Here is a 17,213-nt window from a genome sequence, read left to right on the forward strand (position 1 = left end):
AAGCAGGCTCCATGCAGGGAGCCCGATGTGGGACTTGATCTTGGAACTCCAGGATCACACCCTGAGCCGAAGGCAGATGCTCAACTGCTGAGCCACCCAGGCATCCCAGAATCACTGAGTTTTAACCAAAAATGAGGTCATTATTTTTTTTTTTAAGATTTTATTTATTTATTCATGAGAGACACAGAGAGAGAGGTAGAGACACAAGCAGAGGGAGAAACAGGCTCCATGCAGGGAGCTCGATGTGGGACTCAATCCCGTGTCTCCAGGATCACGCCCTGGGCTGAAGGTGGCACCAAACTGCTGAGCCACCCGGGATGCCCCCTATTTTTGCAATTCTTATGATTCCTTTTCAACTTAGGACCCCATCCCTCTTTTGTTGTCTCCCTGCTTTATGGCTGCTACTGCAGAGTAAGTAACAAAATCAACTTTCCTTCTAGTCTTGAACCAGGAATGGCTTTCCAGAAAGTAGACAAAATTCTAGCACTATACATATACTGGACCAGGGTTCTATCTGATTTGGGTAATACTTTATAACCAAAGGGCAACAGAGTCTTCATAAACAAGACAGATTTGAAATGGCTAAATCAGAAAAGACAGCAAGCAACCTTAACTTAGAATCAGCTATTTTTATTCTTACACAGAATCTTCAAATTCTGAAATTGTAGCACTTTCAGGCCCAGGTCCTTAAAAAAGATTTGTAGGTGATCATAAAAAACACTCTTTAACACTGTTGGTAGTAACGCAAGCTGGTACAATCACTCTGGAAAACAGTATCGAGGGTCCTCAAAAAGTTGAAAATAGAGCTCCCCTATGACCCAGCAATTGCACTAGTAGGTATTTACCCCAAAGATACAAACATAGTTATTCCAAGGGGCACCTGCACCCCAATTTTTAGAGCAGCAATGTCCACATTAGCCAAACTATGGAAAGAGCCCAGATGTCCATCGACAGATAAATGGATAAAGAGGATGCAGTATGTATGTCCAATGGACTATAACTCAGCCATCAAAAAAAATGAAATCTTGCCATTTGCAATGACGTGGATGGAACTAGAAGGTATTACACTAAGTGAAATAAGTCATTCAGAGAAAGATAATTATCATATGATCTCATTCGTTATGTGGAATTTAAGAAACAAAACAGGATCACAGAGGAAAGGTGGGAACAATAAAACAAGACAAAATCAGAGAGGGAGACAAACCATAAGAGACTAAATCATAAGAAACAAACTGAGGGTTGCTGGAGGGGAGTGGGAAGGGGGGTCACTGGGTAATGGGCATTAAGGAGGACATGTGATGTAATGAGCACTGGGTATTATATAAGACTCATAAATCACTGATGTCTACTTCTGAAACCAATAATATACTATATGTTAGTTGTATTTAAATTTTTAAAAAATGGAAAAAAATTCTTGAAAGTTTTATGGATTTACACCTAGATTTTTACAATAAGAAAGTTAGTATCAGTTTTTCCCTAATACTAATGGTTTTAAGCTGTTTGAAGAGCTGAGGAAAATAAGTAGAATCATTCAAGGGCACACATTTTGAATTGGATGTATGGAGGTTACAGAATAGATGGGGATGACGGAAAGTAAGCTCATGCAGAGGAATGATCCAGTTGGAGTCCTGATCTATTATTTCCTATATGTTAGTCTAATCTCCCTGTTTTTATGATCGGGAGTGTCATGTACTACTCCTTCACAGTATAACCTATACATGTCAATTATACCTTTAAGCTTTTCTAGCTAAAAGAGCTCTGTTTCATCCTTTCTGATAAAGGGCAAGCCACTGCTAAGAAATTAACCAAGACTCTATTTTCTATGTACTGGGATATTATGAATGATTTTTTTTTTTAATTTATGATAGTCACACAGAGAGAGAGAGAGAGAGAGAGAGAGGCAGAGACACAGGCAGAGGGAGAAGCAGGCTCCATGCAGGGAGCCCGACGTGGGATTCGATCCCGGGTCTTCAGGATCGCGCCCTGGGCCAAAGGCAGGCGCCAAACCGCTGTGCCACCCAGGAATCCCTATGAATAAATTTTTATACTGTTTGGTTGAGTTCAGTAATTTTCCTCAAGGACAATTAGCCTGGCCAGGTTCCCCTAAACAAGCCAATAAATCTAATCTGATAAAATTCAGCCTGATCCCTCACATTTGATAGTATACTTTACCTCCAGTTCCCTGGGCTCAAGAGCACCCAGTCTCCCACCCTCTGGCTGCAAAGTACCTTAAGGGTAAAGCCAAAGACTGGAGCCAGTAATATTTGAAAGAAGCCTAGGCACAAAGTGAGCTGCTGCTGCTTCAAGATGTGGCTGCAGTGTATATTGTGGAAAGAGAGTCCCAGGGACCCCTGCTATAGCAGAGACAAGGATCCATTGACTTCCACCTGTGAGAGTCTCATGTAACAATTCTGTCTGGGGACTCCCAAAGACTGGCATGCTCCAAGAATCTGAGGAAGGGCAACAGTGAATCAGAATGAATCATGATATCTCACAAATAGTGAATTTGCTCTAAGGTAGCAACGAACACACTTTGATAATAAATGGAACAAAATAAGGATGCCTGGGTGGCTCAGCAGTTAAGCATCTGCCTTCAGCTCAGGGCAGGATTCTGAAGCCCCGGGATCAAGTCCCACAACCTGGTCCTCCGCGTCTCCCTCTGCAGGTGTCTCTGCCTCTCTCCCTCTGTGTCTCTCACGAATAAATAAATAAATAAAATATTTTAAAAAATAAATAAATGAATGCAACAAAATAGAGATGTGTTTCCTGAAGTGTGGTCCGTGAGCCCAAAAAATCAGTTGGTGTATTTAAGAATGTGGGTTAAGAACTTATGGTTCAGCTCATATATATTCAAGTTTGAGAACCACTTCCCTAGATTTATAAAAACATACAATATACAGAGTTCTTGCCCTCAAAAGTAGAATGGTCTAATATTCCTCTTCTAAAATTTTTTAAAAATTTCTTTATTTGACAGAGAGCACAAGCAGGGGAAGCAGCAGAGGGAGAGGGAGAAGCAGGCTCCCCGCTGAGCAGGGAGCCTGAAACTGGCTGGATCACAGGACCCCAGGATCACGACCTGAGCCGAAGGCAAGGCTCTTAACCAACTGAGCCACCCAGGTGCCCCAAACATAATTTTTTTCTTAAAAGTAACGTGTCAGGTACACTCATATCCACATCAGTACTACTGCATTGCAAACTGGATCCTCATTAAATAGCTCCCAAACAGAGCAGCCAAAAAAGAAATTAAAATCCATTTCCTGTGTTGCTATTAGGAACCTGAATAACAAACTCAGAAAAAGCCACTTGACCCTGGTAGGAAAATCCCAGAGCACAGATCGGAAGTTGCAACATATTCCATGGTTTTATTAGAGACTACTTGTCAATGTCCTAGCACATGCAGACCTGTGGGGTCTTACTGGCTGCAGCAGCTCAGGACATTGAGTTAATGTGCTATTCTTTCACCCCTGGACACTTAGAAGGAAAGCAGTCCTGCCTTGAGGCAACCCTAGCAATCCCTCATCACTGGTCTCTTCTGCCACAGAACAAATGCACTGAGAAGTATGGCATCTTCAGCCAAGGGCTGGTGCAGAGAGCTGAGGGGCGAGATACTAGGTAGCACTCAACAGAGCAGGAGGCACTCGGGCAGAGCAGGGGGGGATTCAGCTGACTATCGTGAGTCCAGAGTTGGTCCCATGAGGGCAGGTTCTTTCCTTCCCACACTGTATCACTGCCTCTCCTGCCTGAAAGCAGGGATTACCAGCAGCCCTCAGACCACAATGGGACCACTAATGAGTTCCATGCTTACATGGTAACTTTGCTTTTCAATTTTTAAAAAATATTTATTTATTTATTAGAGAGAGTGCCAGAGAGAGTGAGGGGGAGGAGCAAAGGAAGAGGGAGAGAGAGAATCATAAGCAGACCCCCCGCGCCCCCCTCCCGCCAAGTATGGAGCCTGGGGCTCCATCTCAGGACCCTGGGATGACCTGAGCCAAAATCAAGAGTCAGGCACTCAACCACTGAGCCACCCAGGAGCTCCCATTTTCCAATTTAAAAAAAAAATGGAATTAATGAAAAAAAATTAAAATAAAAAAATAAAATAAAAATGGAATTAACAGGGGTACCTAGGTGACCCAGTCGGTTAAGCGAGGGACTCTTAATTTCAGCTCAGGTCCTGTTCTTTCCCTTTCCCTCTGCCCCTCCCCTGCGCCCACATCCTCTCTCTCTGTCTCTCTCTAAAATAAATAAATAAATCTGGGACGCCTGGGTGGCTCAGTGGTTGAGCATCTGCCTTTGGCTCAGGTCATGATCCCAGAGTCCTGAGATCGAGTCCTGCATTGGGCTCCTTGCAGGAAGCCTGCCTTTCCCTCTGCTTATGTCTCTGCCTCTCTCATAAATAAATAAATAAAATCTTTAAAAAGCAATAATAATAAAGTAAAATAAATATATCTTTAAGAATAAAAATGTAATTAACAATTTTTTTTAAAACCAGCAAAAACAGATTTATTCAAGAATAGCAGAGAATTACATCTGAGATGAGCAAGCTATGGCAGAACCACAGGCAAGTCCCTAGCTGTCAACATTTTCAAATGAAAAGGAATCATACAGAAATCAAATTTCCAGCTTCTCTTGCAAATTCCAGGCCCACATTCCCTTAGCAGCGTTTCACAGATGTACATGGGCTCTGGTTCCACCTCAGCCTTCCCGCAATGCCTGCTGTCCACGAAGCCCATCTGCTTCATTCAAGCTGTCACTGCCCAGCTCCTGTGGGCATCTGATTAGCTACTCCTGCTCTCAAGTTCAGTAATAGACGTGCATCCCCTCACGTTGAGGTTAACGCATGCCACAGAGACCCAAACATGAACAGCAGACATGAATTTCCCACAGTGAGGCTCAAGCAACACCTTCTCTACAAGACACGTAAAACAGAGGCTTGGACCCAGAGAAGTGCACCTCTCTGTGGCATGAGAGGAATACCTCTGGAGAGTCAGGAAAACCTCCTGCCACAACACTCAACAGGTTGAAGAAAAACCAAGTTCTTCCCAGTGACTGTGTTTATCAAGCATTCGGCTGGGCATTTTCACCTAGGTTATGTTTTCCACATAGGAACCAAGAAAAGTTAGGGTCCAGAGCGGTCACACAGCTAGAACAAGCTTTTTGGACCTAAAGCGCAAATTTGAGTGGAAAGAATGTAATGCTTGGGGGTTATCCTTAACTTTCATGCTAGATGCTGACAGGCACAAAAATGACAGATAAGATATGGACTTTGCCTTTGAGGAACTTTGTAATAACCAAATGCTAGGTTAAAAATAAAAAGGTAGATGTTTCAGCTCTTGTTGCTGAAAATCTTCCCAAAATATTCAGGTTTATTGTGTGCCTTAATTAAGTATGTTCTAATCAAAAGGATTCATTCTTTTTTAATTTTCTTAAAAGAGTATTTATTTATTTGAGAGGGAGAGAGCACAAACATGGGGAAGGGCAGAGCAATGTAATATATACCCAACACTCACATATAAAGTTAATATATATAAAATACACACTTATATAGGACTCTCAAGGTTTTCGAGCTTCTTTAGCCAGCCTATCTTTTGAGTCTACCAGCCAGCATCCTGCAAGAGGTCAAAAGTGCTATTACCCTCATCTTACAGATAAGGAACTGCCACAAAGCCCCAGGCTAAGGATGACAGACCCGGAACGGTGGACATCCTGGCCTTCTGACTTTGGGGTCAGTATTCTTTCTATGACTAGGTTCTAGCTCATCAAAGTATTTGCTAAATCCTGAAAATGGTGCTTGCTCAAATAAAATACTCACTTCTCTGCCTGGAAAGAGGTATGGCTTTCAAAGCTATCTCAAATATTGACAGTACCAGTAGACGTCCCATTGACGTGCTTTAAAAGAGATTCACCAGTTTCATTTGACAGAGAAGAGTACATGTGGGATCTCAGAGACCTTCCTTACTTTAAGCAAAATTCTAAATTTAACGCCACTTTTTCTCAGCAGTTCCATCCCACTGCAGCAGGCTTTTGTCGGGAGCAAAAGACATAATAATGGGACTTGTCTGCTGTCTAAAGACCAGTTCCAGAGATTTATTGCCAGTAAAAAAGTTCAACACTGTTCAAGGAAACTATTTACTTACACCTGGGACAAGGAGTCACATTAAAAATGGTTTCCCTGGGCATGTGATGTAACGAGCACTGAGTGTTATATAAGACTGATGAATCACTGAATTCTATCTCTGAAACTAATAATACTCTGTATGTTAATTAGCTGAATTTAAATAAAATTTTAAAAATAAAACATATTTTGTAGACAGCAGCAACAATAAAAAACTCCAATATCTATACCACAGAAACTTATCAGCATGGCATTAAGCAAAAATATGCTAGAAATGGAGTTACATATCAAGAATAATGTTGTTAATATTAAGAGTTGTGTTTTGCATCTGTCTTGCATTGGGATACATATATTTACTGCCAAGAGCCTGCCTATAAAGTTAGGAGAATTACTAAGCTTATCACAAATTGATTGACTATTGCTAAATACTGGGGGCACCTGGGTGGCTCAGTCAGTTAAGTGTCTGCCTTCAGCTCACGTTATGATCCCAGGGTCCTGGGATGGAGCCTGGTGTTGGGAAATCTCTGCTAGTGGGGAGTCTGCTTCTTCCTCTCCCTCTGCCCTCCCCACCCTAGCTCATGTTCTCTCTCAGATAAATAAATAGAATCTTCAAAAAATAAAAATAAAAACAAAAATAAAAATAAAAATGATCTCCCTGGAAATGGATACAAGATTAAAAAAAAAAAAAAAAGTCTTCAGAATCCAGAGGCTATGTCTCCAAAGGACTCTGAATAACTTTAAAGAATCTTCTGAACTCTAAGACCTTACTCTTAAAGATTAGAGGGATGCCTGGGTGGCTCAGTCAGTTAAGCGTTTGGCTCAGGTCATGATCTCAGGGTCTCAGAATCCTGGATCTGGGTTTGCACTCAGAGGGGAGTCTGCTTCTTTCTCTCTCTCTGCCCCTCCACCCACCCCCACCCTGCTTGTGCTCTCTCTCATGCCATCTCTCAGATAAATAAATAAAATCTTAAAAAAAAAAAAGATTAAAGGAGACACCAGACGACTTAGAGAAAGGGGAATTTACTATACTATCAGAGATAGAGTACAATAGACCCAATACAGCAATAGACACTTAGCTTGAAATATGGCCTGTTTTTGAAATAACTGTAGCCTAATTGTTCTTTAAACTATATAGAGTTATTTGGGCATTACTGAGATCCCATCCTTCTGAAAGTGGTTATCCAGATTGTTATTATCCAGAGTAAGAGATAAAATACCAGTTCCAGAAGGGCTTGATCTTAGCTACTGGCCACAAAAAATCAACTCCATACCTGCCCTTGACAAAGCCTAGTGCCTGCTGATTAGGAGTAACCAAGATGTTATTAAGATTCTAAATCTTGGGCAGGGATCCCTGGGTGGCGCAGCGGTTTAGCGCCTGCCTTTGGCCCAGGGCGTGATCCTGGAGACTCGGGATCGAATCCCACATCGGGCTCCCGGTGCATGGAGCCTGCTTCTCCCTCTGCCTATGTCTCTGCCTCTCTCTGTGTATGACTATCATAAATAAATAAAAATCAATCAATCAATCTTGGGCAGCCCCGGTGGCGCAGCAGTTTAGTGCCGCCTGCAGCCCAGGGCGTGATCCTGGAGACCCGGGATCGAGTCCCACGTCAGGCTCTCTGTGTGGTGCCTGCTTCTCCCTCTGCCTGTGTCTCTGCCTCTCTCTCTCTCTCTCTCTCTCTCTGTCTCTATGAATAAATAAAATAAAATCTTTAAAAAATAAAAATGTTTATTTAAAAAAAAAAGATTCTAAATCTTGTGGGCAAGTAGTTAATACTTATTGCTTGGAAAGCAGCAGGGGGAAGTACATCTATTTTCCCTGTATTAAAATATCTCAATCCACTTTCCCTGAGGCCTGTGATTTCTGTGACTGTTCCCTCAGCAGAGTGGATACATTATGCATCAGTAATGTCTAGCCATGAGTTTCTCTGCCTTGGCAATACTGACACTTGGAGCCAGAGAATTGTGTGGAGACTGTCCCATGCATTGTAGGATGTTTAGCAGCATCCTTGGCCTCTACTCACTAGATACTGGTAGCAACATCCCGCCGCTGCCCTCCCTCCCCCATGCCCAAAGTGTGACAATCAACAACATACAAACATTGCCAAACGTTTCCCAGGTAAAGGGGGAAAATTGCCCATAGTTTACAACCACTATTCTAGCCAAACTGCGCTATACAATTTAGTGCAGAATTATATTCTATCTATCTGATTGCCTCCTGAGCTCCCCCAACCATTCTGTAAATTCCCCAGAAGCGAGCCTAATGTCGATCTCACAAGCACAACTGGTCTAGCAAAGGATCAGACATGCAAAAATCTTCAGAAAGTGCTGATCCTGCTAACAGACAGTCAAGTAACTCAAGGGGCTAGTCCTCCCCCTGGGCTCCCTGTGCCTCCCAACTACAATGGTCATGCGAAGCAGTGGCACTAAGGGAGTCTCCAAGGGTAAGACCAACGCTGTGGTAATGTGATTATGCATGACTGCTGAGAGACCTACCCATTGGCTCTCTGGCCATGAGAGCTCCACAATAACGCAACACAATCTGAGCCTGGCTCATAAACTCAGAACCTCACCCAGAGACGGGGAAGTGATAGCACATTCTATTTTTGCTGGCTATCTGCCCTGGTCTACCCTGGGCCTCCCCACCACACTCCAGAGCCACACCCAGAGGAGTGGGAGGTCACAGGTATTCACACCACTGTCTGTACATACCAGGGATTTCCAAATCCTTGATGTTTAAAACCACATGATCAGATGGGCAGTATGTGAAACCAACAATGAGACCGTGTGTCACAGTGCAGTTAAAGAACTTGAGAACATGTGTGTTAAGCAAGAGAACCAAACAATAACAATTTTCTGGCCTCCTTGATGCAATGCCCAAGGGAACCAATGTCTTATATGCAACACAGACCCAGCAAGCCCTAAGCCACTTTCAGGAAAAGAAGTCACTGTGTTATGCCCCCACCATTCTTAAAGCATGTCTCCCTCTCTCCTGAAATGCATACAGCTTTCCCCTACTGCCCTTCCTCTCTGGGTAAAACAAGATAGGTCAAGCAAGTCACCTCCCAGAACTGAATCACCATCTCCAGCAACCAGCCACCGATGGCCTCTTACAAGGTCTGGGATTCAAGTCTAGTTGAGCCCTGCCCAGAAAAGCAATGGCTACAAAGGGGCACAGAAATGGCTAAAGCAGATGTGAGGAGACTGTTTCAACTCATTTTTGCTATAAATTAGCAACAGAGTCCAGAAGTGTGAGGGAAGGAGAGTTAAGAAACTAGTATCTGGCTGCTAGGGAATTGGGGCAGAAAAATGAATTTTCTAGAAGGTTTTTGTTGTTGTTGTTTTGGGTTTTTTATTCATGAGAGACACAGAAAGAGAGACAGAGACATAGGCAGAGGGAGAAGCAGGCTCCCTGTAGGGAGCCCAATGCAGGACTCAATCCCAGGACCCCAGGATCACAACCTGAGCCCAAGGCAGATACTCAACTACTGAGCTACATAGGTGCCCCTAGAAGTTTCTTCAGTAGCCCCAAATTATTGTTCTCCTGGACTAAAATTTACCTCTTCAAGGAAAAGGGGTGGGAGGGGGGTGGATCCAACTCGTGGGTTATCACTGGAGGAAGTGAATGTTTTCTTTGGCTCTACCCTGGATAAAAGTTTCAAAATCAGCAGATACAGTCTTCTTTTCCACTAAGTTACTATCCAGTCCACTGATTTCTCTTTGCTTTGATAACAGGAGTGTGATGAAAAAACAAGCTACATTCCTCTACAAAAGCAGTTTCTTGCAGCAGAGATGGTTGAGGGTTTAAAAATCCATCTGAGGGGCTCCTGGGTGGCTCAGTCAGCTGAGTGTCCGACTTCTGATTTCAGCTTGGGTCATGATCTCAGGATCGTGGGATTGAGCCCTGCAGTCAGGCTCCTTAATGAACGTGAATCCTGCTTGGGAGTCTCTCTCCCTTTTCACCTCTCCTACCACCACGCGCCCCCCCCCCCCCCCCCGTGTCCCCACCCCACCCCCAATCTCTCTCTCACTCTTAAATAAATTAAATCTTTAGGGAAAAAAATCCATCTGAAAGGGCCAAGATAAGAATCACCTTTTCCTACCTTTAGGTGACAGTAGGGAACTGAGGCACTCTATGGAGCTGACACTTAACAAGATTTTTACACATCAGCGCCAATAAGGATTTTGGCTTCAATCTCCAGTAGTACAAACATCAAATGTCACCTTGATGTTTGCTGCATAATATATAGCCAGTTCCCTTCCAAGCAGGGTCTTGCTTAATTTGTCCCGAACCTTGTAGAGAGAGACTAAGCACACACAGGGGGTTATGTCGGCTGGGACTCAATACTTGGGTCGTTTGCAGAGTGCAGGGTACACAGGGAGAAGATCTGGCAGATTTGGGTGCAGGTACCATTCCTGAGCAATATGCAAGAGAAGGACAACACTGTTCTCTCAGACATGGCCTCAGTGCCACCACAGCCACACACTAGCTATGTGACACTAAAGAGATAAAAACTCCTTGAGTTTTGGTTTCCTCACACCAGAAAGGAAGTAGGATCTCCTATCTCATGGTGGCTGTCACGATGAAACAACAAATGCATCATATAACGCTGGCTAACATTCAGCAGTTCAGGGGTTAAATTAGAAGTTGGCAAATTCCCTCTTCCCTCTCTCTAGTGATGGCTTCTACCCTACAGCTTTAGGCTGGCTTACATTATGGTATTTTCAGTGCTGTCCTTGTGAGACCCTAAGATCTCTCTCTCTCTCTCTCTCTCTTTTTTTAAAGATTTTATTTATTTAAAAAGAGAGATGCAGAAAAAGAGGCAAAGACACAGGCAGAGGGAGAAGCAGGTCCCTGCAGGGAACCTGATGCAGGACTCGATTCCAGGACCCCAGGGATCATGACCTGAGCCTAAGGCAGATGCTCAACCACTGAGTCACCCAGGAGCCCTCCCCAAGATCTCTTATTATGCCCAGGGAGTAACTGGGATTCAACATTCTGGTTGCCCTGTTACACTCAGCATCAAGCCAATCAAGGGTCTATAGTACCGCTGCCACTTTCTAGAATACAAGCACCCCCTTGGGCCAGGAGCCTCATATTCTAACACAGGCAAAAGGACCTCAGTTTTGTTGAAAACTACTCATTTCTATTATCAAGGATCATCTCACTTTGGTGAGGACAATTTGGGGGAGAGTGGGCCCCTCCCACAGAGAAAGGCAACATTCTGAGGTGCACGATACAAATTATTATCTTGATAGATCTAGCATGAACTCCACCAGCCAGCAGCTGCCATCAACTGGTCCTTCCGCACACCTACAGTGCAACCACTGTGACCACTGGACTTTGGACAGGGCCACCTGCAGAAAGCCACCTCCTAACACCTGTGAACTCACAGTACCCTGTCCCTCTTTAATAGCACTCACCACCACCTGCTGAATGTTCCAATTACCCTGAGCACTTCCTTCCCCTACAGACCGTAAATCCCGAGGGCAGAGATAGAGTTTATGTCTCTTTGTATCCACAACATGCTTTGGATATAATATGTGCACAATACTTTTTTTTTTTAAGATTTTATTTATTTACTCATGAGAGACACACACATACACACAGACACACACATACAGAGAAGCAGAGACACAGGCAGAGGGAGAAGCAGGCTCCCTGTAGGGAGCCCGATGTGGGACTTGAACCAGGGTCTCCAGGATCACTCCCTGGCTGGAGGCGGTGCTAAACTGCTGAGCCACCCAGGCTGCCCACACAATACTTTTTAGATCTAGCATGTTAGTCCTGAGAATTCTCCCGCATTATGAAATCAATGCCTTCTGAATCAAACAGGAAATAGAATTCATTTAAATCAGCAAATGAAGAATGTTCTGTTGCAATCCTATTCTCTGAAAGTCAGTAATCCACCTGTTAGGTTTACATGAGGGATTCTCTCTGAACCAGAAAACTCATTTTCTGATCTCACCAGTTAAGAATGGGATAACTCAACTGTAGGGCCTATCTAAACTCTGGTACACAGTTCCATTCCCACAAAGTTCGGCGGGTGACTCTTTTCTGAAGTTTAGCTCCTCCAAGCACAAAAAGACTGCTCTTTAGTCAACACTAGCTTCTAGCAAGCTGTTTTAACTGTCCCTTGCATGGAAGAACTAATACGACCTACAGCTTAATTGCCCTTTACAGACACTGAATTCATGTCACACTCATTATCGGACCAAAGGGCCCTAATGCCTTCCTCTTTCTCTGTGTCATAAAGGATGCCAGCAGTCGGTGAGCCAAAGTCCCTGTCTTGCCTCAGGCATACCTCATACTAAGACTCAAGAGATGACAGTTTCCCTTCTCATCTACAGGCGAAAATAAAAACAACACTCTCAACCTGGTCTGTCTGGAATGCTCTTTCCCCAGATCATATGTCTGGTAAACTCCTACTCATCCCTAAAGACTAGATCCGATATCACCTTCTCAAGGAAGTCTTTCATACACACCACTCTCCATCCCACATCCCCTGCTTGCCCACCCTCTACTGTCCTACGTCCTGGGCATTCCTGTTACAGCCTCAGCAGTTATCAGTTATCCTGCAATGATTTCCTTGCTACTAAACCTAGTGGGGCAGGGGGCGCTCTCATATTTCCAAAAACTAGCTCGGTCAGAACACCTGGGGAATTCACACAAATGCATGTTCCTGGGGCTTGGCCCCAGACCTACAAAATCTACCTCGTAATTAGCCCCACTCTCAGGTGATTTTTATGCATTTTGAGAACCAGTGCATTGGAGTATGAGCTCCTATGGGAACTCATGAGCTCCTATGGAAGTTAAGGGTTGTTCTTTATTTATCTTTGCATTCTTTGTGTCAGGTCCACATTCATTAAGTGTTCAAATCTCCCTGAAGGGCCATGATTCAGTAGATGCTGCATTCATGACAGTCTTCCACAGAGTAAATGCAAATGGGCCCAAAGAGACAAGCAATGTCTTAGCTGGAACCCAGGCCACCTAGAAACAACCTTCAGAAAATATGCCCCAACTACAACAATGCCATAATCCTGCTCTTCTCACACAGACATTGGGCAGAGCAGTCTAGGTAGTGAGAGAAATTCCTGGCTCTGGAATCAAAAGACCAGGGTTTAAAAAGAAACAACAGGGGTGCCTGGGTGGCTCAGTCGGTTGAGCATCTGACTCCTGATTTCAGCTCAGCTTATGATCTCAGGGTCATGGGATCGAGCCCCAGATTGGGCTCGGTGCTCAGCTCGGAGTGTGCTGGAGATTATCACCCTCTCCCTCTGCCTCTGCCCCTCCCCTGGTTGTGTTCTCTCTCTCTCTCGCTCTCTGTCTCTCTCTCTGATAAATACATAAAATCTTACAAAGAAAAAAAAAAGCTTCTATTACCATTTTCCTAGCTAGCTGAACAACTTTGGGCCAACGGCTTACCTCAGCATGCACTTCTGCAGAAATAGAATCACACTACGACGTAAGACAGGGTTGTTATGTGGATTAAGAGAGAAAAGAAATGTACGAAAGTTCATACGTATTATGTATGATAAAGACCAATAGAATATATATTTTTGTCATTTTTAAAAGACAGAATTATTAACAAGTAATCTTTAGAAAGCTAGCTTTTCTATAGCTCCAGTAAAGAATAGTTATACTGTCAGACACAGAAATGCTAGAAATACACAGAGCCTGCCTAGGGCTCTGCACTCAACCTGGAATCTGCATAAGATTCTCCCTCTGCCCCTCCATGCACCCACCCTCCGCCCCTGAGTGTACACATGTTCTCTCTCAAATAAATAAAGCTTTTTTTAAAAAAAGGAAAGAGGGATTCCTGGGTGGCGCAGCGGTTTAGCGCCTGCCTTTGGCCCAGGGCGCGATCCTGGAGACCCAGGATCGAGTCCCACGTCGGGCTCCCGGTGCATGGAGCCTGCTTCTCCCTCTGCCTATGTCTCTGCCCCCCCACCCTTCTCTCTCTGTGTGACTATCATAAATAAATAAAAATTAAAAAAAAAAAGGAAAGAAAGAAAGAAAGAAAGAAAGAAAGAAAGAAAGAAAGAAAGAAAGAAAAAGAAAGAAAGAAAGAAAGAAAGAAACAAGAGCTTAAGATTCACCTGCTCTTGATCCTCTGAGATGCTCCCCAGGACCACCAACTCAGCCCTTCACTTGATCTACTACATCCTCTCACTCAGCTGAGGGGCCCTCCTCTTCTTGACTGGTCAATATACAATGTGACTAGCATATTCGTATAGTAAGCGACAGCCTCCCAACGCCCAGAGAGCTCACGCTGATAGGCCTTTCCACTCCACCCTCCACCTCTAGTCCTTGGGCTTCTAGTTCTCCATATCTGTGGGCTCTCGCATCCCTTAGGGATGAGTACATAGAAATAATGGTTACATTTTTACTAAATGCCCACTCTCAGCCAGCCAAGGTACCTCATGTTTTAAATACATTCTTTTGTGAAAACCTCTCAGTAAGTCTTCCAGTAGGTTTTATTATTTTCATTTCAAAGATGAGGTTCAGAGCAGTTAAGGGCCGGCCCAAGACCCTGGAGTGGCAGGTGGGAGGACAGGATATGGACACAGGCCTTTCTGGCTCCCCAGCCCTGCTCCTCCCACCCTACCACAAAGTTTCCACCTCTTGCCTCCTGACATCTGACATGCATGCATGGGATGTACCATTTCCAATGCTGTACAAAATCCTCACCAGGGGGACACTTGGGTGGCTCAGTAGTTGAGGGCCTGCCTTTGGCTCAGGTCGTGATCCCAGAGCCTGCTTCTCCCTCTGCCTATGTCTCTGCCTCTCTCTCTGTGTCTCTCATGAATAAATAAATAAAATCTTAGAAAAAAAATCCTCACCAGGTCTCCCTCTGCCCATAGGTTAAAAGGACATCCTTTCTTGGGGACAGAGGAGGTGCTCAAATGTCCCCCAACCCCCTGGCCTATCAGCTGCCCCAAAGAACACTGAAGATTAACAAGAGAACCGACGGTATGTATGGAGTGAGCTTTTCAGAGACACTTAATTTTAAAGAATTTTGGGCAACCCAAGGGAGATTTGCTCACCTAGCACTTTTCTAACAGTGAGACTAAACCAGCAGTCCCTAGCGGCAACTCGCTAAGACTTCTGCTTTCATCTCATCTATGGCTTTTCCTCAACCAGGAACAGGCAGCAGAGGGTGTGTGTCTGTCCCTACCCCCTCTTACAGCCACTGGTTACAGTCACACATTCCGATACAGACATGCCTCTTAGACCAAAGGGGGTGGGGTGGGGTGGCCAACTCTCAGAAGCCCTGGAACAAATAGTTGGCAACAGCTGTGTTCTCAGCAGACAGCAGTTGGTCTCTTGCTACTGTTTTCTCATTCCACACCAGGTTACGGGCTATAATTTAGTGCCTCTACTTCAAACAGCAGTTTGCATAGCTATCAAGACTCTACCACAGGGGTCTGCTGGCTCTGAAAAATCTGCCAGGAACACCGAAATGTGGCCAATCCCATCCCCATCCCTCTGAGATAGCCAGGTTGTCCCTGAGCCACACAGCCCTGACCACATGCCCACAAGGAGAAAGCCTCAGGTGCCCATTCCTCTAGTTGATCCCCCCTACCCCTCACATAGAATCTCTTTAGAACGAGAGAGAAATGTTAAGAAATCTCTGCTAACTAACCAAATCAAAATGTAGAAGGAAGAAAAGCAGTTTGGATCAAGAATCTAGTCTGCCTCTCCTTCTCCCCAGTCTCTCCCCTCAGCTGTTCCCTCTCTAAGGCTTTGGAAACAGCTTTATGGTTTCTAATGGAAAAACAGAATGGACAGCCCCCAGAGACCTCAGGGATGTATGGGGTTAAGAACACAGTGGCTCTGGAAGGAAGGAACAACTAGCACACAAGAAGACTGGAAATTTCTGCACGGGAGCTGGCCTGCTCTAGCTGTGAGAGACATTTTCTCAAAGGTTCCCTCCACCCAAAGCTGTAGTACAACAAACAAGCTCCCACCCTTCTTCCCTGCCCAAACCCGATCGACGGATAACCAGTTCAATTACCTGTCTAAGACCCAAAAGGAAAGGCATCCTGCAAGAGCATCGTCCACACTAACGTTTGGAACAAAGGGCTTTTAAAAGTTAAGGTCTTGGAATGAGCATTTCCCCAGGTGGGCCTGCGTGCTCGGCGGTCCCAGCTAAACGGCCTTCCTTAGCAAAGAAGAGAAAGTAAACAGAGTCCTGGGACCAGGCAGGCGCTCTCCCTCCTGCTGTCCTCGCTACTCCCCCCGCCTGGCTCCGACCCACCCCCACCTTCTCGTGACATATCTCAGACGCAGCAAAGCCCAAGCTGTCTGCCAAGGGGGAAATGACATCAGTTCAGGCACAGCAGAAACAACTCCAGACAGCTGCTGTGGAATACTGAGGAGGATGTGCTGCAAACCCATGATGGCCAGCCCCGGACCCACCTCGCGCTGGAGCCGGAGACAGGAGGGCTGCCGCTCTACTCGCTCTACTCGCTCTACTCGGGTCCCCTCGGCTCTGAGCTGGTGCATAGAAATCAAATCTCTCAAGCTGAAATGGGCTACATTTCTCTGAATAAGGACTGGCCTCTAGAGCCCCCAGGCTATTGTTTCTCCTCCTTGGGAAGGAAAGTTAAGCCCAGTGATAGTCAGTTTCACCGACACTTTTCCGCCCCTGGCTCCCACTGAGTCAGTGCTCAATAAATAACAGTTGTGTTAAACCCGGTTGTCCCAACTTTCTCTAGAGATTGAGGCAATTACCAGGGAGGGTTTGGGAGGCACCTTTCCCCCAGCTAAGGTAGGACATGCTACTTCGGACACTGACCTCTGGAGCCCTCGCTTCTACAGGAGAGTTTATATTTCATAAACAAATTGCGCATGTACAGGTGCCAACATGTTTCCTCACTTGTCTTACAAAAGGTACAACAAGTCCTACGGCAGCCTCCAAGTTGCCAGTAAAGCAGATCATCTATATTTAAACCAACTCTTGGGACACCTGGGTGGCTCAGGGGTTGGGTGCCTGCCTTCAGCCCGGGGCATGATCCTGCGGTCCCGGGGTCGAGTCCCACATCCGGCTCCCTGCATGGAGCCTGCTTCTCCCTCTGCCTGTGTCTTTGCTTCTCTCTC

The 17,213-nt window shown here is 45.0% G+C and overlaps 1 protein-coding gene across 3 annotated transcripts in view; it reads right to left on the reverse strand.

Annotated features, from left to right (window-relative positions):
- The window catches only part of WBP1L (WW domain binding protein 1 like), a 66,758-nt gene that overhangs the window by 24,762 nt on the left and 24,783 nt on the right, over positions 1-17,213 (reverse strand). Inside the window, exon 1 of one of the 3 annotated variants that reach the window (XM_077877815.1) lies at positions 16,533-16,694. The exons of 1 other annotated variant lie outside the window; for it this stretch is intronic. In XM_077877815.1, the coding sequence (XP_077733941.1) occupies positions 16,533-16,619 (87 nt within the window). In that variant the 5' untranslated portion in view covers positions 16,620-16,694. Of the gene's footprint in view, positions 1-16,128; positions 16,336-16,532; positions 16,695-17,213 lie in introns of those variants that run through there. One more of the 3 variants, XM_077877816.1, reaches the window with a different exon arrangement.

The sequence above is a fragment of the Canis aureus genome, chromosome 29 (genome assembly GCF_053574225.1).
Source record: "Canis aureus isolate CA01 chromosome 29, VMU_Caureus_v.1.0, whole genome shotgun sequence".
Classification (NCBI taxonomy): Eukaryota; Metazoa; Chordata; class Mammalia; order Carnivora; family Canidae; genus Canis; species Canis aureus.